Raw genomic sequence first — 20,333 nt, 5'->3', positions numbered from 1 at the left:
TAAAGCAGACTGGGGAGGAAGTAGCATCACATTAATCTTATCATTTATCATAACCGAGAACTAGTTATTTTCTTTTTATGTGATTTCGATGCAGTCCAAACTCAGTTAAAGCTTTGGTTGTGATGAAAAATGTTTCAATCTTAGACATGTTAACAACAATAAAACGCCAATTATGTCCAGAGAATATATATTTTTTAGAGTTAAATGGCGAGGCACGTTGAGGCAGAGGCAATAGTCTTTGCTGCCCCCTGCTGTTCGTATTTGTCAGTTTCTATGTTGGCTTTTTAAAAAACATTTTTGCAGATTTAGTTTTTGGATAAGAAGCATGAGATCAAAGAAGGTGTTAATAAAGGACTTAAACAATACATTTAAAAATACTTTGTCTATAGCATGCATTTTAATTAGAGAAAGTCACATTTGATGTTAACTATTAGCATTAACTCTTAAAATATCTTCTACTGTTGATAATGATAGCCATGATTTGCGATCGCAAATGTAATTTAGACTTGGATTCTTATTTAGCCACTACTGGATATTTTTCTATAATTTTCCTTTCATCAGAACAATATCTGATTTTTTTAAGTAAGTTGGAAATTTGTGCTAAGGTGTTTGTGTTTGCATTAAATAATGGGCGTTTAATAGGAAGAATATTCTGTGGTGTGTTTCAGGTACTGGGGACTCCATCTGAAGAGAACTGGCCTGGCGTCAACTCGCTGCCTCATTTCAAACCAGGTAAGATCAAATAAAAGTGGAAGTAATTGTGTTAACATGCAGTCACTCACTGAATAAAAAAAAAACAGCTCTGGTTGTAGATGTTCGTCACCTCTACACTATAATTATATCATAAAGAAGGGATGAAAAGTTCCTCTTGCTTTCAGCGGGAGTGAAGAGTGGGAGTGGAGGCTCTGCCAGGAAGCAGAGCTCTGGGAGCTCATTAGTGCATGAAGAGAAGGATGGAGATTAGTGATGCTGATGGGAGAAGCAGATTTGGGGCGGGAAAATAATGAATCTAGCAGCATGGATGAGCTGTGAAAAAGGATGAAAAAACATATAATAATGCCTTTAATTAGCAGCTCATACACAAATTAACTTTTGTTCTAGAGGAAATTGTTTTATAAGTAAGTTAATTAATATGTAAATAATACATACTTAAATAATATACTAAAATATACATAATTTACCTGAAAGACATACAAAACACACACACTTTCACACACTTGAAGCATCAGTCTATCCATCATTTTGCTTGTATTCCACGGTAGCCAAAGTCTCCATTTCTTTCTTTTTGTGGCTGCATTTACACATGACCTACTTACATATCAGTTTCTTCTACACTTCTGATAACACAACAAAGATATGCACAATGTTAATCCTGTCAGTTTTTTGTACAACTATTGCTACTAACATTTATAACTAATATAATAACTAACTTAACAATTTCCTGAAAAAGACCTCCAGAGGGATCAATAAAGTTGTATCTATCTATCTATCTATCTTGTTTTACTTGGTCTACTAAGTGCGTGCTCCGACCCTTCAGGGTTAAGAATAACTCAAAATATCTTCTGCCCTCTGTGAGTTTAAATAATCTCAGCTAAAGATTTATATTTTTAAAAGGACTTGGTCACTCCTCTGGGAAAAGATTCTACCAACATATCTGAATCACTGCTCTGGTAAACCGCTTAAAGTAATAATGTTCTATTTCATAAATATAAAGGAAGACCGAGGGTTGAAAATTCTAGATAAAAATGCTCAACTACTGAATGAGTTTCAGGACTGGACGAATGGTTTTGGCTTTCAAGGTAAATTAATTGACCATGTTCTGTACAGTAGGCTAGTTATTGACTTCATGCTAGGTCACTACAAAAATAATCTGAAAGCACTAATGTTCATAAGAATTCTCGTTTACTTTATGCCATTATAACAAGCATGAATGTCGCAGTAGAATTGAATAGAAGATGGTGTGCGCGATGTCTGCCAGCAGGTGGCAGCGTTGCTTCGTTGCCAATATCCTGATTGTTTTCATTGCATGCTTAGTCTGAAGTGAACTTTAAAAAATACTCCTTTTCATTTTGCTGCGACACCCTCCGATCCTTAAATGCATCCAAGACTCCAGAAGACTTTAATGAGTATTTCATTTATTTTTGTTTTAAGCCTGATAACCTTGTATTTGTTAGATCTAGTCCTTTTTAAAGTGTTTGTTAGATTGTTTAGTGCACTTTAAGGGATTGTACTGTTAATTTAGTTGTACTAGTACAATGACAATAAAGATAATTCTTATTCAGTTAATTCCCAATATTTCAGTTCAAACAATTGTTTCAACCAAACAAGCACAAGTACACTGCAAAAAAAATTGAGTCATCTATATTTTTATATACATTTTTCAGAAATAAAATATATAGCACCTAAAGATTAACATTTCATTGAGATATAGATATTTTTTCAAGAGACTCATATTTAAAATCTTGATTTTTTTTTTTCTTTTACTATTTTTCTTTTCATTTTTTGTTTCGAAGTTTAGTTAATTTGTTTTAAGTGGTGTTTCTTCATGGTAATCGCCATGGTATTTTCTTAAAAAAAATATTCTATTAATACCTAGATTTGGAAGTTCATAATCTGAAACAAGTTTGACCTCGAGATAACCTTCAGTGTTCTTCCGATTTCAGATAGATTTACTGTCTACAGCGCAAAGAAGCTCAGACAGGCCTGGAATAAGTGAGTAGCTACACCCTTCAGCAATATGCTCTTTCTTCTTCACATTTTGTTTGATAAATCCGAACCTCTGTATCACTATTTGAATCACATTGTACAAATAATGATTTTCATTCCTTCATTCCCACATGTGTTTCCGTTTTAATTCATTATCCAAAAAGTAAAACAAATCAACTAAATACACTCTGTAATGAAACTACTTGCTTCAAAACTAACTAACTTGAAAATTATTTTGTAATTACTCTCATGTTTTTTTATCAACTGCTTCAACTATCATATCATTTTATTAAAATGTATGTATGAGGAATAAAAAGACACTTACATGATTGCTTCCTTTTTCTACATGAATTATTTATTCCTTTGTTGACACTTCATTCATTTTTACATAGATATTGATCCTCATGTTGTATCTTGTCAGAAACTCTTTCGAGAGCTGACCTGTGTTTGTGTTTCAGGTTGGGCTATGTGGACCATGCTGAGGAGTTAGCATTTAGGTTCCTCCAGTGCTTCCCAAAGAATCGATTGTCCGCCCAAGCCGCCCTTAACCATGAATACTTCAGCAACCTTCCACCGCGGCTCTGTGAGCTGCAGGACAGTACGTACACAAATAAACGCTGAGACTGGATGAGGAGGTGTTATATCTCTCACTTGTAACAGTTTGTTTTCATGTCTTAACAAGAAGGAGGTGTCTCACCTGCAGTTGATACAGAACTCTGCAGCGAGAACTCTGACCTGCTCTAGTAGAAGAACTCACATTTCTCCGATCCTTAAATCTCTTCACTGGCAGCCAGTTTCTTTCAGGATCAACTTTAAAATTCTGGTTCTTACTTTCATAGCTATACATGGTCAGGCTCCTCCTTACATCACTGATCTGATCCAGCCTTACACCCCAGCTCAGGCTCTGAGGTCCTTCCAGGCAGTTGCTCATAAGCTTGATGGAGTCTACTGACTCCAATAAAGTGACAATTGAGTATTGTTTTGATTGTTTAAGCACTTTGTGACCCTGGTCTGGAAAAGCACTTTACAAATATAAATGACTTACTTACTTATAAAACTCTCATAAGAGACCGACGCTATGTGTCTCTGGACTTTTAAGAGTTGCTGGCCAGAGGGAGTATTGCAAAAATAGGGCAGCCACCAGGGCAGACGTGTGAAAGCCCCTTTGTTAGGAATCGTTTTTCTCTTTCGGACCAATTTACCAATTTCCTCTGCCTGATCTTCAATCTGTTCACCGTCTAAATGGACAGTGAGTCTGAATCTGTCTGCTGTTCTCTTGTCCCTCCACAGTGTCTTCTATCTTCACCATACCAAACATCAAGCTGCAGACAGAGAGCGGGGACAGCATTCAGGTGTGCGCGCGCAGGAACAGTCAAGGGAAGGCTTCTTCCGGCTGCAAACAATGACCTTAGGGATCAACCTGGCCACCGAGTTGGCGGTACGTGCAAATTAAACTTCCTGTACCAGACCTATGTGTGATCCAATTCACAACTATGTGAGAATCTGTGTTTGATGCTCTCCAAAATGCTCCTCCTGCTCATTTTTTTTATTACCTGCTTCCAGACTCATGACACATTTCTCACAGCTTAGTGGTATTCCAATTAACTTACAGCTATTGCTTGTCATTTCTCAGAATCTAGTTTGCCAACAAGACACAGATGGTTTAATAGGAACTATTTGCTGGTTGCAATATTTGTATTATGTAAAAATTGGCCAAAAACACTGTAACATACATACAATAGTGCAACTCAATTTAAGTTGACACATAAAATTAAAAACAATTAAAAAGAAAATATAATTTCTACAAATATAAGATGCAAGTATCCATGTTGTAACATGAAGTATTTACACAGAAAGATAATTATTAATTAAATAAATGCTTGTTTATGATTCAAATTTAGATGGAACTCCTTCTATTGAAAAGCTGCATCATTCGTATTTTTTAGTATGTCTTTGGTTGTGACTGCCACCTCTTGTTTCAACCTCATCTTTCTTGGCGCATTATCTCTTTCTCATGTCTGTCTCGCTCTTGTGCTTCCTGCTGGCGCACCTCATGGAGGCCGTTAACCTGTAAAAATCCAGAGACGTCTTTGAAAAAAGTATCCGCTTATAGTGCCGGAAAAGCAAATATAAAAGATAAGAAAAGTCAGTGACTAGAGGATTCAACCAGGAAGGGAGTCAGCTCACAAATGGGGGTCATAATCACTTTTTTTGTTGTGTGCAAATGATCAAAGGCGCTTGATTTGTTTTAAAAAAAAGGAATTGTGAAGTAGTTTATGTCTCAATAAGACATCATTTTCATCAGGATGAGGATTTATTTTTTTAATTTGGGTTACTATTAGCCTGAAATTGCAGTCTCTGTCTGAGTCACTATCTTGCTTTGTGTAACACTGGGGTGTCATTTTTTGTTCTTTGTTCAGATGAATCTGAGCTGTTAACATGTGACAAGTGCACAGATAACGTGAGCCAGGAGTAATCCTTGGTCTAGTGGTGAGAAACCACCCGGCGCTGTGAACTAGATTACATCTGTAATTACAGACAGGTGCAAAGCTGAGCCGGTCCAGCCTCATCTCAAGTTTTCTCAGCGTAGACATGAAGTGAAGATGAGAGAGTTCTGTTTAATTCACGTCTGAATGTCTGAGTGTGTGGCCATTTATTTGCGTGTGGAGTGTGGAAGTCACCCAACTGAGAGCGCCGTGTCCCCTCCGCTTCTGCATTTGAATTGGAATCGTCCTCTTTGTCCCTGCTGACGGGCTGATGGAAGCGCCTGAATTAGATCCGGCTAATCCTCCTGCATATATTGTCATTAATGCACGGACAGATAAGTCCAAATGGATCGGCCTCTAACACAACACACACTCACATCTATAGGCAAGAGAAAACGCTGGCGTTGTAATTAGTTAGAGCCTCACAAGTCCTGAGTTTATATTCTTACTATTGTGTTTCCTTTATGCTCTTTGCCTTACTTCAGACTATTTTCTCAATACAATCCAAAACAGACACACGATTGTCATTAATTACTTCTTTCAGCTTCATCCTATGGAACATAGAGGTCGTACAAATGTACCAAAGTATTAAATGAATTGTAAAAATTGTGGGTTAACATGCTCGACAAACTCTATTCATATTTTGTATCATTCAACTACTTTAAACATTAAAAAGGGTTAAGATTTAAAAGTTGTGTTTTATTTTGAACATTTTATTTGATAATTGTTTATCGTGGCTCATCTTTTTGCGATGTGTAGAATTTTTTTTGATCTACAAACAAACTTGCAGCTGGTAATTTCAAATGAAAAGTGACATGTACCTCACATATAAAGACGGAAATGTTCCTCAAGCTCTGTGTGGTTTCCTCAGGTGTTCATCCTTCTTTAAAATAAGTATTTTATATTGAGTGGTTTCACTTCAGAATGTACATTTATTATCTAAATTTCTTTCTTAGTTGCAGACCTGTTCAAGAACCTGACAATGTTTTGTTACTATGGGTGTGTATTGGCAATAATCTGGCGATATATTAAGTATCACGATCCAGTGGAAACGTTACGATATATTGTGATACTATAGGAACACAGATTTGTAACCGCATGACTCTTGACATAATCTTAACTGCTTTTATTTGTTTTGAAACCAAGTTATGTCCAAATATCCGCTTTAAAATCTGTCTGTATCCTCTCGTCCTCATTCAATAATAATAATAATATAAGCCATGAACTATGATAAAAATGAAATGTGATTTCAAGCCCCCCCCCCCACAAAAAAAAAAAAAATCAATACAGCACTGTTGAATATTGATTTTGTAATATATCAATACATTCTTACACTTTGTTTGTTTCAGGGTCACAGGTTTAGTCATTTGTTTTCCAACTTAAATATTACATTACATTAAATTGATGCTTCAGCCAGAATTCTAACTTCACTCATTTAAGCGTTCAGATTTTCTAATCTGTACCTTTCTAAAGTTATAGGCAACAATGTTTGTCCATCTCCATGGTGCTCGTCTATAATGTCCATCTTATATTGAACAAGGGACTGTTCTTAAAAAGAGTTGAATAAGTGTTTATATTTTAAGCTTCTTTTTAGCGGACGCTGCTGGCAGCCTAGATCCAACGCATGAGCACTGACTCTGAGATTGATCCACTTCAACCAAGATTAAAATACGTTTTTGGGAACAATTCCTCATGTGGAGGCTTTAATACAAGATGGACATTTCAGACGAGCACGGTGGAGGTATATAGATGTTTTTAAGTGTCATTTTGAACTAAGATGAAGAAAATGACAACTGAACTCCAGTCACTGCATTAAAATGAACATACTCGTTTCCTAATCACTCTAAGAAGGTAAGGATTACTCTGAAAATATTCCCAACCCTTAATCGACATGAAGATGGGTAGAAAGTGAGTGAAATTGGAGTAAACTATCAATTTAAGTAACTAACTCACTGACTAATGAAAGAAAAAATTGCTTGATCAATCCAACTTACTTTAGACATTCCCACTATAGAAACCAGCTCAACTGGAAGAGAGAAGTGGGCGTGTCTTAGGATCAGGGTAGGTTTCTTTGTGTTCACCAGCATTGTATTATTTATGTGAGCTCGTGAAGGCAGGCAGCTCCAGATGGAGTTGAGCAGAGATGGCGGGCAGCCACTTTCCCCTTTGTCGGTCTATTCCCAATGGGCAGGCTTTGTGCTGGCTGGATCGCCGCCTTTGAGAAAACCCAGTTTGTGAACGTGGAGGCCGAAGTTAAGCATCACAATATCTGTCAGTGCTGTGGCCAGAGAGAATAAAAAAAGACATGTGGGAGTCCAATGCTGGGTGTAGTTTGTGCAGAAAAAATGCCAATGATTGGATTGGAAAGCAAGGTCAGAGCAGAAATGGGGGGCATGCTCAGTTTCTCTACTGCGCTGCACAGCTCTGTTTATTCATGATCTTGCATTATTCAACAGATGAACTGATGCAACTTGGGGCGAAAGGTAGGCAACTACTACTACCCAGGGTCACATGACAGGGCCGCTTCTTGAGATGTAAATGACATTAACATTAATAATGCAATAATGGTGCAACGACGTGTAGCAGTTTGATTTAGCAAACCCTAAAACAATTAAAGGGCAACTAAAGTGTTGATTTGAGTGTCCCTTGAATTGAGTTCTATTGTACTCATCAGTATGTGTCTTTTTGCACAAAACCCCCTTTTAATTGAAATATTTACATTAGAAATAGCATTTCTTGTTTAAAACATACTTTATGTGAAAGGAAAGCTTAAAAAAGCGTTTAAAATGTTCTAGACACAGAAATGTTTACAGTGAGAATCAATTACATGGTGAGAAGTACCCCAGACCTAGAATGTTCTACAGATGAATAACATTATTCTAATGCCAGCGACTCTTGATGGAGGACTGCCTTGGTAAACACTAGGGAAAATGATGAGTTCTTCAATGCTCGAGCAGATCTATGAGAGATACACTAGCATTTTCTGCTTCTCCTATCTTTCTGCCATATGGCTCTCCCTAATGAGTGTTGCTCATGTGCCGCCTTCCTTTTTTAGCATCATCCAAAAAGCCAGAGAAATTAATTCCTTCTTATGTGAAGCAGCTCTGAAGCTTCAGCTCAGTCTTGGGAGTGTCACACTAAGAATGCTAATGACTTTGCATCTCCCATTTCAATGCTCAGCTTCTCATCACCGACAAGTGGACGAGTGACTGCGGAAGAAAGTTGACTCGAGTCCATTCTACTTCCTCCTCTCCTTCTAAAGATGCAAACAAAGCTTGATTACATTTTTCTTGACTGGTGTCTCGCTTTCACAAATTCTTAAGAATCGATTTCGATTTAGATATTAGCTGTTAAAGGGCACCTAACCCGATTAAAGTGTCTCTTAAATTGTTGTAGGACCTCTATTATACTCATCAGTATGTTTCTTTCTGCACAAAACTCTCATTTAATAAAGATATTTACATTAGAAAATACGCTTAAGCCCCGCCCACTTAAAATGCGCCGTTTTGGCTGGAGAAGATGTCTCATCCAAGCAACCACGCCCACTCTGCTCTGATTTGTCACAAAACACGAGTTGCATTCAAGGTCTCACGTAAATTTCATACTTTTGCTCCCTAATGTCCTCATTACAAAAACACCTAAAGGCAGAAGTTTGCTGCCTAATGTCCTCATTACAAAAACACCTAAAGGCAGAAGTAACTCTCTCACCATGTTTACATAAATATTTATTTTGTTTCACGATTAACATGTAGGTACTTAACTGATTTAGGGCTTCTAGGGGAGAACACCTCCACCAGTGTGACGTCAGGATGTTTAATTTAAACCGTAGTCTCGTTTGGCGAGATTTCAGACTGGCGAGAACTTTATTAAGTAATAACTTCAAAATAGAGCAACGTCATGATGAATGACCTACTGCATTTTGAAGAGGACGAGTTCAACATTTAAAACATGTGAATAAGTCAGTAGAGTTGGGTTTTCACATTAGGTGCCCTTTAAGAAAACCAAGAGAACACCATATAGGAATCGTAGAGAACAGCCAAAATAAGCATTAAAAAAACAGAACAAGACATATTTGTTTTACTCTAGAAACAACCATATATTTGCTGTATTGCAGTACTTGACTCTGGCGTGCAGAAATGACAGACTGCATGACTCTTGATGAGGTTGCTTTCATTTGAAAATCAAAATATTTCCCAACATCAAGCTACTTGAGTCAACTGTATCCTCTTGTCCTCAGTCACCTCTAGGATCTTATAGGATCGTATTGTTCCTATAGATCTGGAGGACGTAATGACTGGATGTTTAACTGCAAAACCAAAAAATGCATTTTTTAAACACACTTAATTGAACTGCAAACCATGAAGGAATTTTTTTTTTATTTCGATACCATGCTGTCAAATATATTATTACAATATTGTGATTAAAAAAAATGTTGTAACTGTATCGACATTTTCTAAATAATTATGATAAGGTAATTATTACCTTATGCACCTCCTACGATGCTCCTGTACTCCATATTAATCTTATAGAACCAACGACATTGTTTAACACACACATATAGAAAACCTCAAACACTCACTGAATGTCAGTATTTTGGAAATTTTGTAAAAATACCATTCAAAGATAAGGGCCTCCTCCATTTGTTGGAATGTCCCTTTAAATGAAAGCTAGACTTTAGAAGATGTATTGAGGATTTTGGCATGGCGGTGTGGTCACAGAGCACCCTGAACTAACCCAACTCTGTTGTGAGAACAGCCAGCTCCGCCCAACATGTCTCCCTCGGTCTTCCCATGCCCAGAGCGGGCGGATCCCCCCTCCAATACAATTCCTTCACTCCTCATTGCATGTATTTGCCTTTTCTGCTCTTTTTATCCCAGAGCTGCACTGAACCCTCCCCTTTTCTTTCTCTTATCCCCTCACCCTCTTCCACCTCTCTGCCCTTTGAGAGAGCGTTAAGTCTGATGGATCATGCTAATGCTCCATGTGTTGGAAAGACAACATTCTCCGGATCGTCGGAGGAAAACTGCCATATCATCTATTTTTTGAAAAGAATTAGTAGAAATGGCGCGATCTTAACGCCGTGTGGTGGTTCAGCATCATAATGTATGCGTGCGAGCGGCAGAGATGGTTGAACTCCGCGAGGGGAACAAGAGAAAAGAGGCGAAGGATTGCGAGGCAGCCCTTGCATTATTCATCATGTTGGATAAGGTTTAATTAAAAGTGCTGCTCAGCATTGTGAAGAGGATGAATGTGTGTTTTGCCTCGCCTGTCACTGCCTCATTCATGTTCACCATGCTCGACTTATCAAAGCCTCCCCTCACCCCTCCCACTTCGCCGTCCACATTAGCATAAAGCCTTGTGAATACTGTGCGGGAAGGTGCAGCGCTGCACTCCAAATCCACCCATTTCAGGAGGAAAAAGAAGATGGCTGTGAGGAAATGTTCAAGCTTTGTTTTTGTCGGTTGGTAAGCCTTCTTTCTGGAACCGACCTGGGCAAAGTGCGGCCCGGGGGCCACATGTGGTGCTTCGACTGAATCGATGCGTCCCTAACTTTGATCATGTCATCTGTGCTCGCTTTTATTTGTCCATTTTGTAAATATTTCTTATCCCTCAAAACAAATTGTAAATTAAATTAAATGTATTCATTGTTTTCAGTTGATTTTCTTTACTTAATTCAGTATTTTTTCCTTTGTGTCTTTTTTCTCTTGGCTGGATGGCCCTTCACAACAGTCACTGTATAGAATGTGGCCCCTTAGGAAATGTTGTTACTCCTTTATCATGTTTGTCTAGGGCCTGGCCAAAACGTTTTTTTTTCAGAGCACAAAAAGTAATTTATCAAAATACCTTTACTCTTTATATAAAGAAAAAACCTTTTTATTCTACTATAAAAGTAGATATTCACTTATTAACCTTGTTGTTTAGTACATATCTGACCAAATAAGGTTTAATTCAAATTTATATAGACATTTTTGACTATAGCATTTTTATCATTCAAACTGTATTGATTTTTAAATATAGTTAGAAAAAGCAATGTGGTTATTAAAAATAATCATTTGAATCTCTGTGGATTTAGAAGTATGTGAATTTTAATAGTCCTTTAAAACTTTTTTGTCCCCACTAATGGTAACTCCTTTGTGAAGACCTTTGTGTTCCTACTATCATGCCTGTGTGCGTGTGTGGGTGTGGGTGAGTGTGTGAGTGTGTGAGTGAGTGTGTGTGTGTGTGTGTGTGTGTGTGAAAGTGCCTTCTTTGGTTTCACAGTGTGAAGTGTGTGTTCCAACTGACTGAGAGTCGTCTCTGAACAAAAGGCAGAAAATCCACTGAATGATGGAGCGCTGCATGACCTGGAGGATATCCAGAAAGCACACACACACATGCACGCAAACACACACACACACACACGAGCACTTTGGGAGTACAGTGCAGTGATTTCATGCCTGGTTGTTGGCTGACAAGGGCTTTTGCTTCCTGCACAGCAGGGCCTCTCACTAAGTGTGTGTGCGTTCCCTCGACAGCAGTGTGTTACCTGTAAGATGGACTTCAAGAGTGCTTGGAGTGGGCACACGATAGGATACTAGGTTAGGGGAGAGTTTATTAGCCCACTTTCTCTCCCCATTAACTGCCATAACGAGTCTCCTCAGAACAGGATGGTGTGAAGCCCGGCAGCACATCAAGCTTTAGTAATGTTTACTGAGCGCCCAGCAGGGTGCCAAGACTGTCTCATTTAACTCACACTTCTCTTCCTCTGCCAATGTGCTTGTGTTTCCCTGTGTATTTACTCTGCCAACCATATGCAGATATCCTTGACACATTTATTTATTTCATAATGTATGTTTTAAAGCCTGTGGAACTTGATCTCAAATGTTACATGTCGAGATATTTGACAAAAGTAAGGCTGTATAACACATGATTAACAAGTGTGAAATTATATAACATCTCAAAATATTAGTGGTCCTTTTTGGCGTATTTTTGTTGTCTTTAGTTATCCTGATCAGCCTTAAAGTCTCCTTTATGGCTGAATTGTCGTCACTATGCCTTTTTCATGTGAAACGCAAACGCTGGTCGTGTGACAATAACTGTTTTTGGAATTAATAAAATTGCACACTCTGGACTTTAATATTACGTAGGAGTGGCAAAGGTGCATTCAAGAGCGTGGAACAAATGAAACTCACAGAAAAACTAGGTAAAACAAAGGAATGAAAGTCTTTTTACTTAACATTGAGAGAATCAAGTTAAAAAAAATTAAAAATTAAAAGACATCTTAAGGCCTTGTAATGAATCTGGAAGAGCTTACTGTAAGCTGGAAGACTGGTATGCAATTAGGTCTTTATTTAAATAAATGCTTTTTTTCCCTAGAAGCGCTTGTAACAACTAACCTAACTTCATTACCTCTGAAAGTCATTCTGCATTGAGTCAGTTCTTTACACTGCTGTCTCAACAACCTCTCACGTCTCAATATTTTAGATGCCAAGTTACCTGCAGAATCTCCTTCCGCAACAGCTACATTCATTAAATCAAATGAAATGTAAAAGCCTTTTCCTTTTTTAGGAGTTCGCCCATCACAAGGGTATGTGCATTATGTCTCCTGCTAAAGAGCTTCCCTCAGGCCGTTAACCTGTTAGAACTACCAATTAGATGCATTATTGTAGCAACCACAGTGTAAGGAGCTCTCCGAAAAATAGAAATTAAAAAACAATGCAGTACATTGACCATGCGGAACTTTTGTGTCTGGTGTTGATGATCTAATCGTTGTGTTGCACTGAGAAAATGAGGTTTGATTGTGGATGACCTGATAATGCTTGTGTTCCACTGCTGACTGTCTCTGCCTGTGTCTTCCAGGTTGCTGCTGTTACAGACGAAGAACACAAAGGAAAAGAAGAAGCAAAGATATTAATGAAGTCTTTCAAATTATTTATTATCTCCACAATGTGTGCGTGTGTGTGTTTGTGAGTGCATGACAGTCAAAAGAAATGGGTGAATGGCTGCATTTGGTTACCGAAGATCTTCTTTTAGAGATTTAGTTTCATTTTTCTAAGAGATCTGACAGTAGAAAGATGAATTAATATTCTGCATTGTGTTTTGTGTTTTGAACTAGACTCCTAAAGAATGCACATTTATATGTAACCTATAATCATATATTAACAATGTAAAGGACCGTTTTTTAATTGCTTCTAACCACACAGCATTAATCCATTCACACGTCAGACAATTTTGGGAGTCAAAGATAATGTAGGTGTCAAACTCAAGGCCTGCCAATGTGGCCTGCCGTAAGGTTGGCTTTAAAAGTAGATTAATGTTCATGATGATATGGTGACCTATAAAGAGTCCTGTGATTAAGATAAGGTAAGGAATAAATTAAACAGACTTCCAATAAGAGTAAAACTGATGTCAGACACTGACAATTGAAGAGATCATTCAGATAAAATGAAGCCAAGAATAACAAGATCACATCAGACTCGTACTGAAGAGAATTTCAGTTAACATACAGTTTGTTTCGGCCCGTGCTAAAAAATGAGGATCTGCAGGTTTAAAACAACTATTTTGCGCTGCAATTAAAATGAAAACAAATGTTGATACAACACATTCAGTTGATCAATTATGGAGAAAAGAATCAAATCTTCCTCAAACAAAGCTCCCAGCTTAGGCAATGAACTGTTAATTAGATCATCCAGTTTTTTCAGATAGAACGCTAGGAAAATCTTCTGAATCTGTGGTTGTTTTTGTTGCTTCTAAAGATTAAGGGAGCGTAAATGTTCCGTATACATTTTATATATGTGTGCTGTTATCGTAATGGCGTGATGGAGCGTTCAGTGATAACTACATAGTAGAGTTGATGAGAAATCTTATATGAACAAAAGTTGTTGTTTTTTTTCTTCTTTGAGCAATCAATCTGGAGGAAACTGATGTCTGACGCAATAGGCGTTCTTCCTTGGATGGTCCTGAATGCTGAAGCTGGGCTGTAACCCCAAATGCTGGAAACACCTCAGACACAAAAAGGGTCTTCCATTCCACATCCAGGCTAAAAGAGGACCATGTCTACATGGGACCTCCTCTACGTCCGTCCTCACACCTCTCACACCATAAGTATAAAGTATCAATGTTGATGAAGGAGCCGCTTTTAAAGTCAACTCTCACAATGAGACCAACCTACTACAAAAAACAGGAGAGAAAGGAGGTTTAGATTAAAAGCTCTCGTGTTCTTCCTACTGATGTTGTGGTAATAATGTTGATTTACACACAAATGAAACATTTGAACATGAGCTAATTCCATACATTTACTTTACAGTTAACTTTTCACCATTCCAAAAAACTTCAAAGTCGTTTCGATTTACCCCCAACAGTTCCTCACACAATTGTACTTGTCTTTGTGAACACAGCAAGATTGACTCAATACAACAATTAATACATGTGTGTGAGGTTGTATTTAAACAGGCAATAGATGAGAACTGGTGCTTCCCTTTTTTATATTAAGGTCAATTAATCCACCAACTGTGACCCTGACAAAGCATCCTGAGTTACACACTGTTGGTGTGTGTAGGTGTTGCCTGGATTGTCAACACCATGATGGAGAAGATACCCAGCATCATGCTTCATCTGTTTTATGTGAAAAAAATATATATATTGTCTGGCTTTAAAGCATGAGTATAATCGTATAATTGTTCCAGTCGTTTATATTCAGCAAGACATGAAGCAATAAGACAAATGTGGAGAATAACACAACCCATAATGCTTTACTGCAACACTTATATACATTTCATTGTAACAAAGATCAAGTCCTTGCGGCGTCCTTATGTCCAGACATTAAGGTTCATTCCCGCTACTGTGTACTAACTAGATCGTGTGCACTAGAACTTGTTTGCGAGTCGGGAGCTGAACCACGATTGCAGCTGATTACTTAGATGGCAGTACTGTTTAAGGCTAGTGTTCAATCCGTGATTACATGTTGCTTGAGTTTCACATGAAGTCAACTTTACTTGACCATGGACCTTGTAAAGCTCTTCTGAAAAACGTGATGGTACTTAAAAAATGTCTTCATTTTATTGGTTGATTGATATAAAAGTATTTGCGAAACATTTAGACTAAATAAGCCCTGGCGCAGGCTTCTGATTAGTTGTCAATAATAATAATATTTACATCGCTTGATAGATCAAAAAACAGAATTTTGGCATTAAAACCAGGATATGTGTCTCAAGAGCATGTCAGGAGTCAAATATTTTTTATTTTATTTTTAAGACCCCAGTAGTTTGACCAACCAATACTGAACACTTCAATCATCACACATACTTTTTTATCATTTTCATAATCAACAAACAGCTCTTTATAACCATAAGGATTATTTATCTTACCTCCTGACAACAGCTGTGGCTAACACGCAGGCTAGCAAGTTTCAAGAGCGGCTATTTAACTATCTTTATCGAGCTATTGCACTGATCATGACACACTCAATGGTACAACATCATATGTACTGATGCAGAAGCAATCCTCATATAAATGCAATATTTAATCTGGCCTCTGTCTTTTTGCAGCTTATTTAAAAATACTCAAAACAATCATCAACAAATGCTACCTTGTGTTGTTGTTATTGCTAATGTTATAGGAAATAGTTGAAGTTTGAAACATAATTTAGGACAAATAACCGAGAAACATGACGTGTTTTCTCTCTTTTTGTTTCCTTGTGGTGCGAGTGAAGACGAGGAGAGAGATGAACATGGACGCACTTATCAACAGCATTTCAAGCACTTTAAAGACAGTATGTCAGTGCTACATTCCAGCTTGCCAAGCACTCGCTTCTCCCTTCTTAGCGACATCTGTTACTATATGTGAATATATTTGCTCTTGTTTGATGTTCCAGCCTTTAATTGTAAACGTCTCCCAGTTTTCAAGCCTCACCCAAGAGACAGAACTCACTGATGGATGGTTGAGGTGGACGAGTGACGCAAACAGCCGTGACAGAAGAGGGTTAATAGCATGATGCTTAAAAAAAAATCACTCAGGCTTTTGTATCTTCAAGGGATTCAGCACAGTTGTAGAGTTACATATTTTTGTTATCTCAGCAGATGTTTTTATTATTTTCAACTAGAATAAAAGTCCAGTAAAAGAGAAAACTAGTTATGAAGTTGCAAATGACTGTGATAAGGTACTGCGATAGGAAAGAACAAATAGTGTCAATGCCAACGTATTCAACGGTATTCAAAGTCCAGTAGATGTAATGCAAATTGTGTGATATGGAAATGTTTCTCTCTCTCACTCTGTTTTTTTTGTCTTTTTTGCACTGAAGAATGTCATTATCACAGGAGATCGCTCCGACTTATGAAACAATATACAAGTATGATTTACAATAGAATAGCAGTCACATGATTTGTTACACCCTATAGATGTAATTATGGAAGATATAATGTCCTTCTGTAAATGTTGTTAATGTTTCATGCTGAAATAAAAAAATCATTATAACATCTCTGATTTAAAAATGGTTCTATTTCTCTCATAAGCATCCATACTCACATTACAGATTGAATAGATATATATTGGTCTTTAGTTAGTTGTATTTTATACTTCAAGTATTTTCATTTCATCATTAAAATGATGCTCTTCATAAGATATACAATGCATTAAATACAGAGAATTAATGTTGCGCTTATTTTTTAATTACCATGGCAAACAAGCTCGGCTAATAAATAATTCAAGCCTCCCGTCTTTCTGTGGAAAAATAGCAGTTTAGTCCTCTGAGAGATTTGGCAGCAGTAGCACACCATCTTTTTATGCCAGCAGCAGAACAGAAGTTAACTGAAATGAACCCCTGCAAATAGAAGGGGAGGGAGCAGGGAGGGGGGGGAGGAAGCCTCTGAGAGCGACAGATGCGTAAAATGGTCGGAGCGAGCCGGAAACACGTCATACAATCAGCCACAAATAAAGGGAAAGCGATGTTTAGTTTAATAAACAAAGCAATGTTGCGTGAATGCGTCTCTTAGATCAAATACTAACACTCAACACAACGAATACATATTTGACGTCTGAATTATTTCCACCCACATGCTTCTGTTGCCAGGCTTTATTGTGAAGATTGGACCCTGGGCTTTTATTCTGAAGGTTCAGGACGGATTTTTTTTCATATATGCCTGTGAACTTGATGACAGATTCAGCGATCACGCAGCGCAGACTGAAGCTGCTTTCTGCGTGGAGGGTTCCGCGTCTCCTGCCTCGCGCCGACGAGCAAGTGGATCTGCCCTGTAGTTCGGATCTGGAAGTGAGATGTTCGTCAAAACCGGATCTGTGCACGATCACCAGAGGGAGGTTCAGTGAAGGCGTCTCAACCAAAGAAAGACTTTCCCAAACAATGATCCTGAAGCTGGCTCGTGTTCCCTGGACCGTTTGCGCCCTGATCCTGGCGCCGTGGATGTGTCCCGCGTGGGGTCAGTATGGAGGCGGGGAGCGGGGGATGTCGGTGCCGGAGCACGGCTTCTGCCAGCCCATCTCCATCCCCCTGTGCACGGACATCGCCTACAACGAGACCATCATGCCCAACCTGCTGGGCCACACCAACCAGGAGGACGCGGGTCTGGAGGTCCACCAGTTCTACCCGCTGGTGAAGGTCCAGTGCTCCCCGGATCTGAAGTTCTTCCTGTGCTCCATGTACGCGCCGGTGTGCACGGTGCTGGAGCAGGCGCTGCCGCCCTGCAGGTCCCTGTGCGAGCGGGCTCGGCTCGGCTGCGAGGCGCTCATGAACAAGTTCGGCTTCCAGTGGCCCGACAGCCTGGCCTGCGAGTCCTTCCCGGTGCACGGCGCGGGGGAGCTCTGCGTGGGCCAGAACATGTCGGACCGAACCGAGTCGGACAGCCCGGGGCCGTACCACACGGAGCGCACCCCCCCGGACCTCTGGAACGGGTACTTCAGGTGCCCCGCCTCCCTGGGGGTACCACCGTACCTCAACTACCGCTTCCTTGGACAGGAGAACTGTGCTGCCCCCTGTGAGCCCAAGCGACCTCATGGCTTGATGTACTTCAACGAGGCAGAGATGAAATTCGCCAGAATATGGATCGTGATCTGGTCGGTGCTGTGCTGTGCTTCCACTTTATTTACAGTCCTGACCTATTTAGTGGACATGAAGAGGTTCAGCTACCCCGAGCGACCCATTGTGTTCCTGTCCGGCTGCTACACCATGGTGTCCATCGCCTACATCACCGGGTTCTTCCTGGAGGACAAGGTGGTGTGCAACGACAGGTTCGACAACGACTTCCGGACGGTGGTGCAAGGGACCAAGAAGGAGGGCTGCACCATCCTCTTCATGATGCTCTACTTCTTCAGCATGGCCAGCTCCATCTGGTGGGTCATCCTGGCCCTCACCTGGTTCCTGGCGGCGGGGATGAAATGGGGCCACGAAGCCATCGAGGCCAACTCCCAGTACTTCCACCTCGTGGCCTGGGCAGTGCCCGCCATCAAGACCATCACCATCCTCGCCGTCGGACAGGTGGACGGCGACGTGCTCAGTGGAGTCTGCTTCGTGGGCATCAGCAACGTGGATGCTCTTCGGGGCTTTGTTCTCGCCCCCCTGTTCGTCTACCTGTTCATCGGCACCTCCTTCCTGTTGGCGGGCTTCGTGTCTCTGTTCCGCATCAGGACCATCATGAAGCACGACGGGACCAAAACAGAGAAGCTGGAGAAGCTGATGGTGCGTATTGGGATTTTCAGCGTGCTCTACACCGTCCCCGCCACCATCGTCATCGCCTGCTACTTCTATGAGCAGGCCTTCAGGGAGCAGTGGGAGAAGACGTGGATCACCCGGACGTGTAAAGCGTACGCCGCTCCATGCCCGGTCCAGAACCACCCCAACATGAACCCGGACTTCACTGTCTTCATGATCAAGTATCTCATGACTCTTATTGTGGGGATCACGTCTGGTTTCTGGATCTGGTCAGGAAAGACCTTCAATTCCTGGAGGAGGTTTTACTCAAGGATGGCCAAGAGTAAACAGGGTGAGACAACAGTGTAAGATCTGACTTAGGGACAGTCCTGAATGACCCTTTTTTATCACCTGTTCATTGAGCATTTTTACTGTACAGATATTTTGTATGTTTATATTTGTATTTAAAGATGAAAATATTTTTTTTTTTTACTGGACTGCAGGGTCTCGTGACCTCACTTACAGTGGACACCCCTGTGAAGATTTAATTTAGCTGGTGTGTCTTTGATCACTCGGCGTGTGAGCTCTCTCCATCCTAAGCAGAGTCCCATGAAACCTATGTGCTTCCTCGAGGCTCCCTCTTATGCTCATTAGGCAGCTGAACTTGTGTGTCTGCTGCATTACTGAGCAGCAGTTGCCTGTTTGTGTATGTGTGTGTGTGTGTGTGTGTGTGTGTGTGTGTGTGTGTGTGTGTGTGTGTGTGTGTGTGTGTGTGTGCGCGCGCTCTGGAGTAAGCGCTCAGGTCATGATTGTGTGTCCCTGACAGATGGTTGTGGTCTGCACCTCAGGCTTCTGACTTAAAACATTCCTTTTCAAAATAAAGCACAATTGAAAGGAGCACAGTGGTGTGGTCGCATGTTTTAATCATGAAGGTTCTCACTGGTGTGTAGTTCTGCTCCTCCAGCTCCTGGTTTAATGCTGAAGTTGCAAAAAAAATATAAAATAAAATTCTGTTTACTGGCCAGAAAGTACAAGACCCTGACTGAGATGTTTACTGTGCAACTAAGTGTCTATAACAGCGACCTGAGTTTTTATAACATTTCATTTTGACCTGTTTAATGCAGGAAACGTTTTTAAAATAATCAACAGTTTGATTATCATGTTTATACTTTCTTTTTGTTTTCAACTTATTTTGATCAAACTAATGATGGGTGAAGCTCTATTCTTTAGCAAGCAATGTTGTTTCAAGGCCAACAATATGTCAAATAGTGATAATAAAACAACAATACCTAGAAATTGTTCCACAAAACTAACCTAAATGAATAAAGTGTTATATCTTCGGTTATAGTTTAATTCATAATTCATATAATTTCTCTTATTAACAGACTATAAAATAATAGTAAAAAAAAAGAGTGCGAGAGTGATCAAAAGACCATATATGAGCGTGATATGTTAGAATCCATTGTCCGACCGAATGCTTCCTCATTTAGACAGCAGCCTCACGTCATGATCTCCAGTCTGGT

The 20,333-nt window shown here is 39.6% G+C and overlaps 2 protein-coding genes across 4 annotated transcripts in view; both read left to right on the top strand.

The window, feature by feature from the left end:
- cdk14 (cyclin dependent kinase 14) overlaps positions 1-16,646 on the top strand; it is a 49,741-nt gene extending 33,095 nt beyond the window's left edge. For all 3 annotated transcript variants that reach the window (XM_087812570.1, XM_087812572.1, XM_087812571.1), the window contains 5 exons: positions 669-732; positions 2,664-2,712; positions 3,165-3,304; positions 3,997-4,144; positions 13,032-16,646. In XM_087812570.1, coding sequence (XP_087668696.1) covers positions 669-732; positions 2,664-2,712; positions 3,165-3,304; positions 3,997-4,112 — 369 coding nt within the window. In that variant the 3' untranslated portion in view covers positions 4,113-4,144; positions 13,032-16,646. The remainder of the gene's footprint in view (positions 1-668; positions 733-2,663; positions 2,713-3,164; positions 3,305-3,996; positions 4,145-13,031) is intronic.
- Positions 16,647-17,360: 714 nt separating this feature from the next.
- Positions 17,361-19,745, top strand: fzd1 (frizzled class receptor 1). Its single transcript, XM_087812744.1, has one exon. The coding sequence runs from the start codon at positions 17,527-17,529 to the stop codon at positions 19,177-19,179; it is 1,653 nt and encodes a 550-aa protein (XP_087668870.1). The 5' UTR covers positions 17,361-17,526; the 3' UTR covers positions 19,180-19,745.
- Positions 19,746-20,333: the final 588 nt, after the last annotated feature.

The sequence above is a fragment of the Callionymus lyra genome, chromosome 17, assembly GCF_982586985.1.
Source record: "Callionymus lyra chromosome 17, fCalLyr1.hap1.1, whole genome shotgun sequence".
In the NCBI taxonomy this organism is placed as follows: Eukaryota; Metazoa; Chordata; class Actinopteri; order Syngnathiformes; family Callionymidae; genus Callionymus; species Callionymus lyra.
The sequence above is the reverse complement of the archived record's forward strand: the minus strand, read 5'-3'. Positions and strand labels throughout refer to the sequence as shown.

Excerpts from the sequence above, each read along its gene's own strand:
- fzd1 (XM_087812744.1), top strand. The coding sequence starts at position 17,527 with ATGATCCTGAAGCTGGCTCGTGTTCCCTGGACCGTTTGCGCCCTGATC.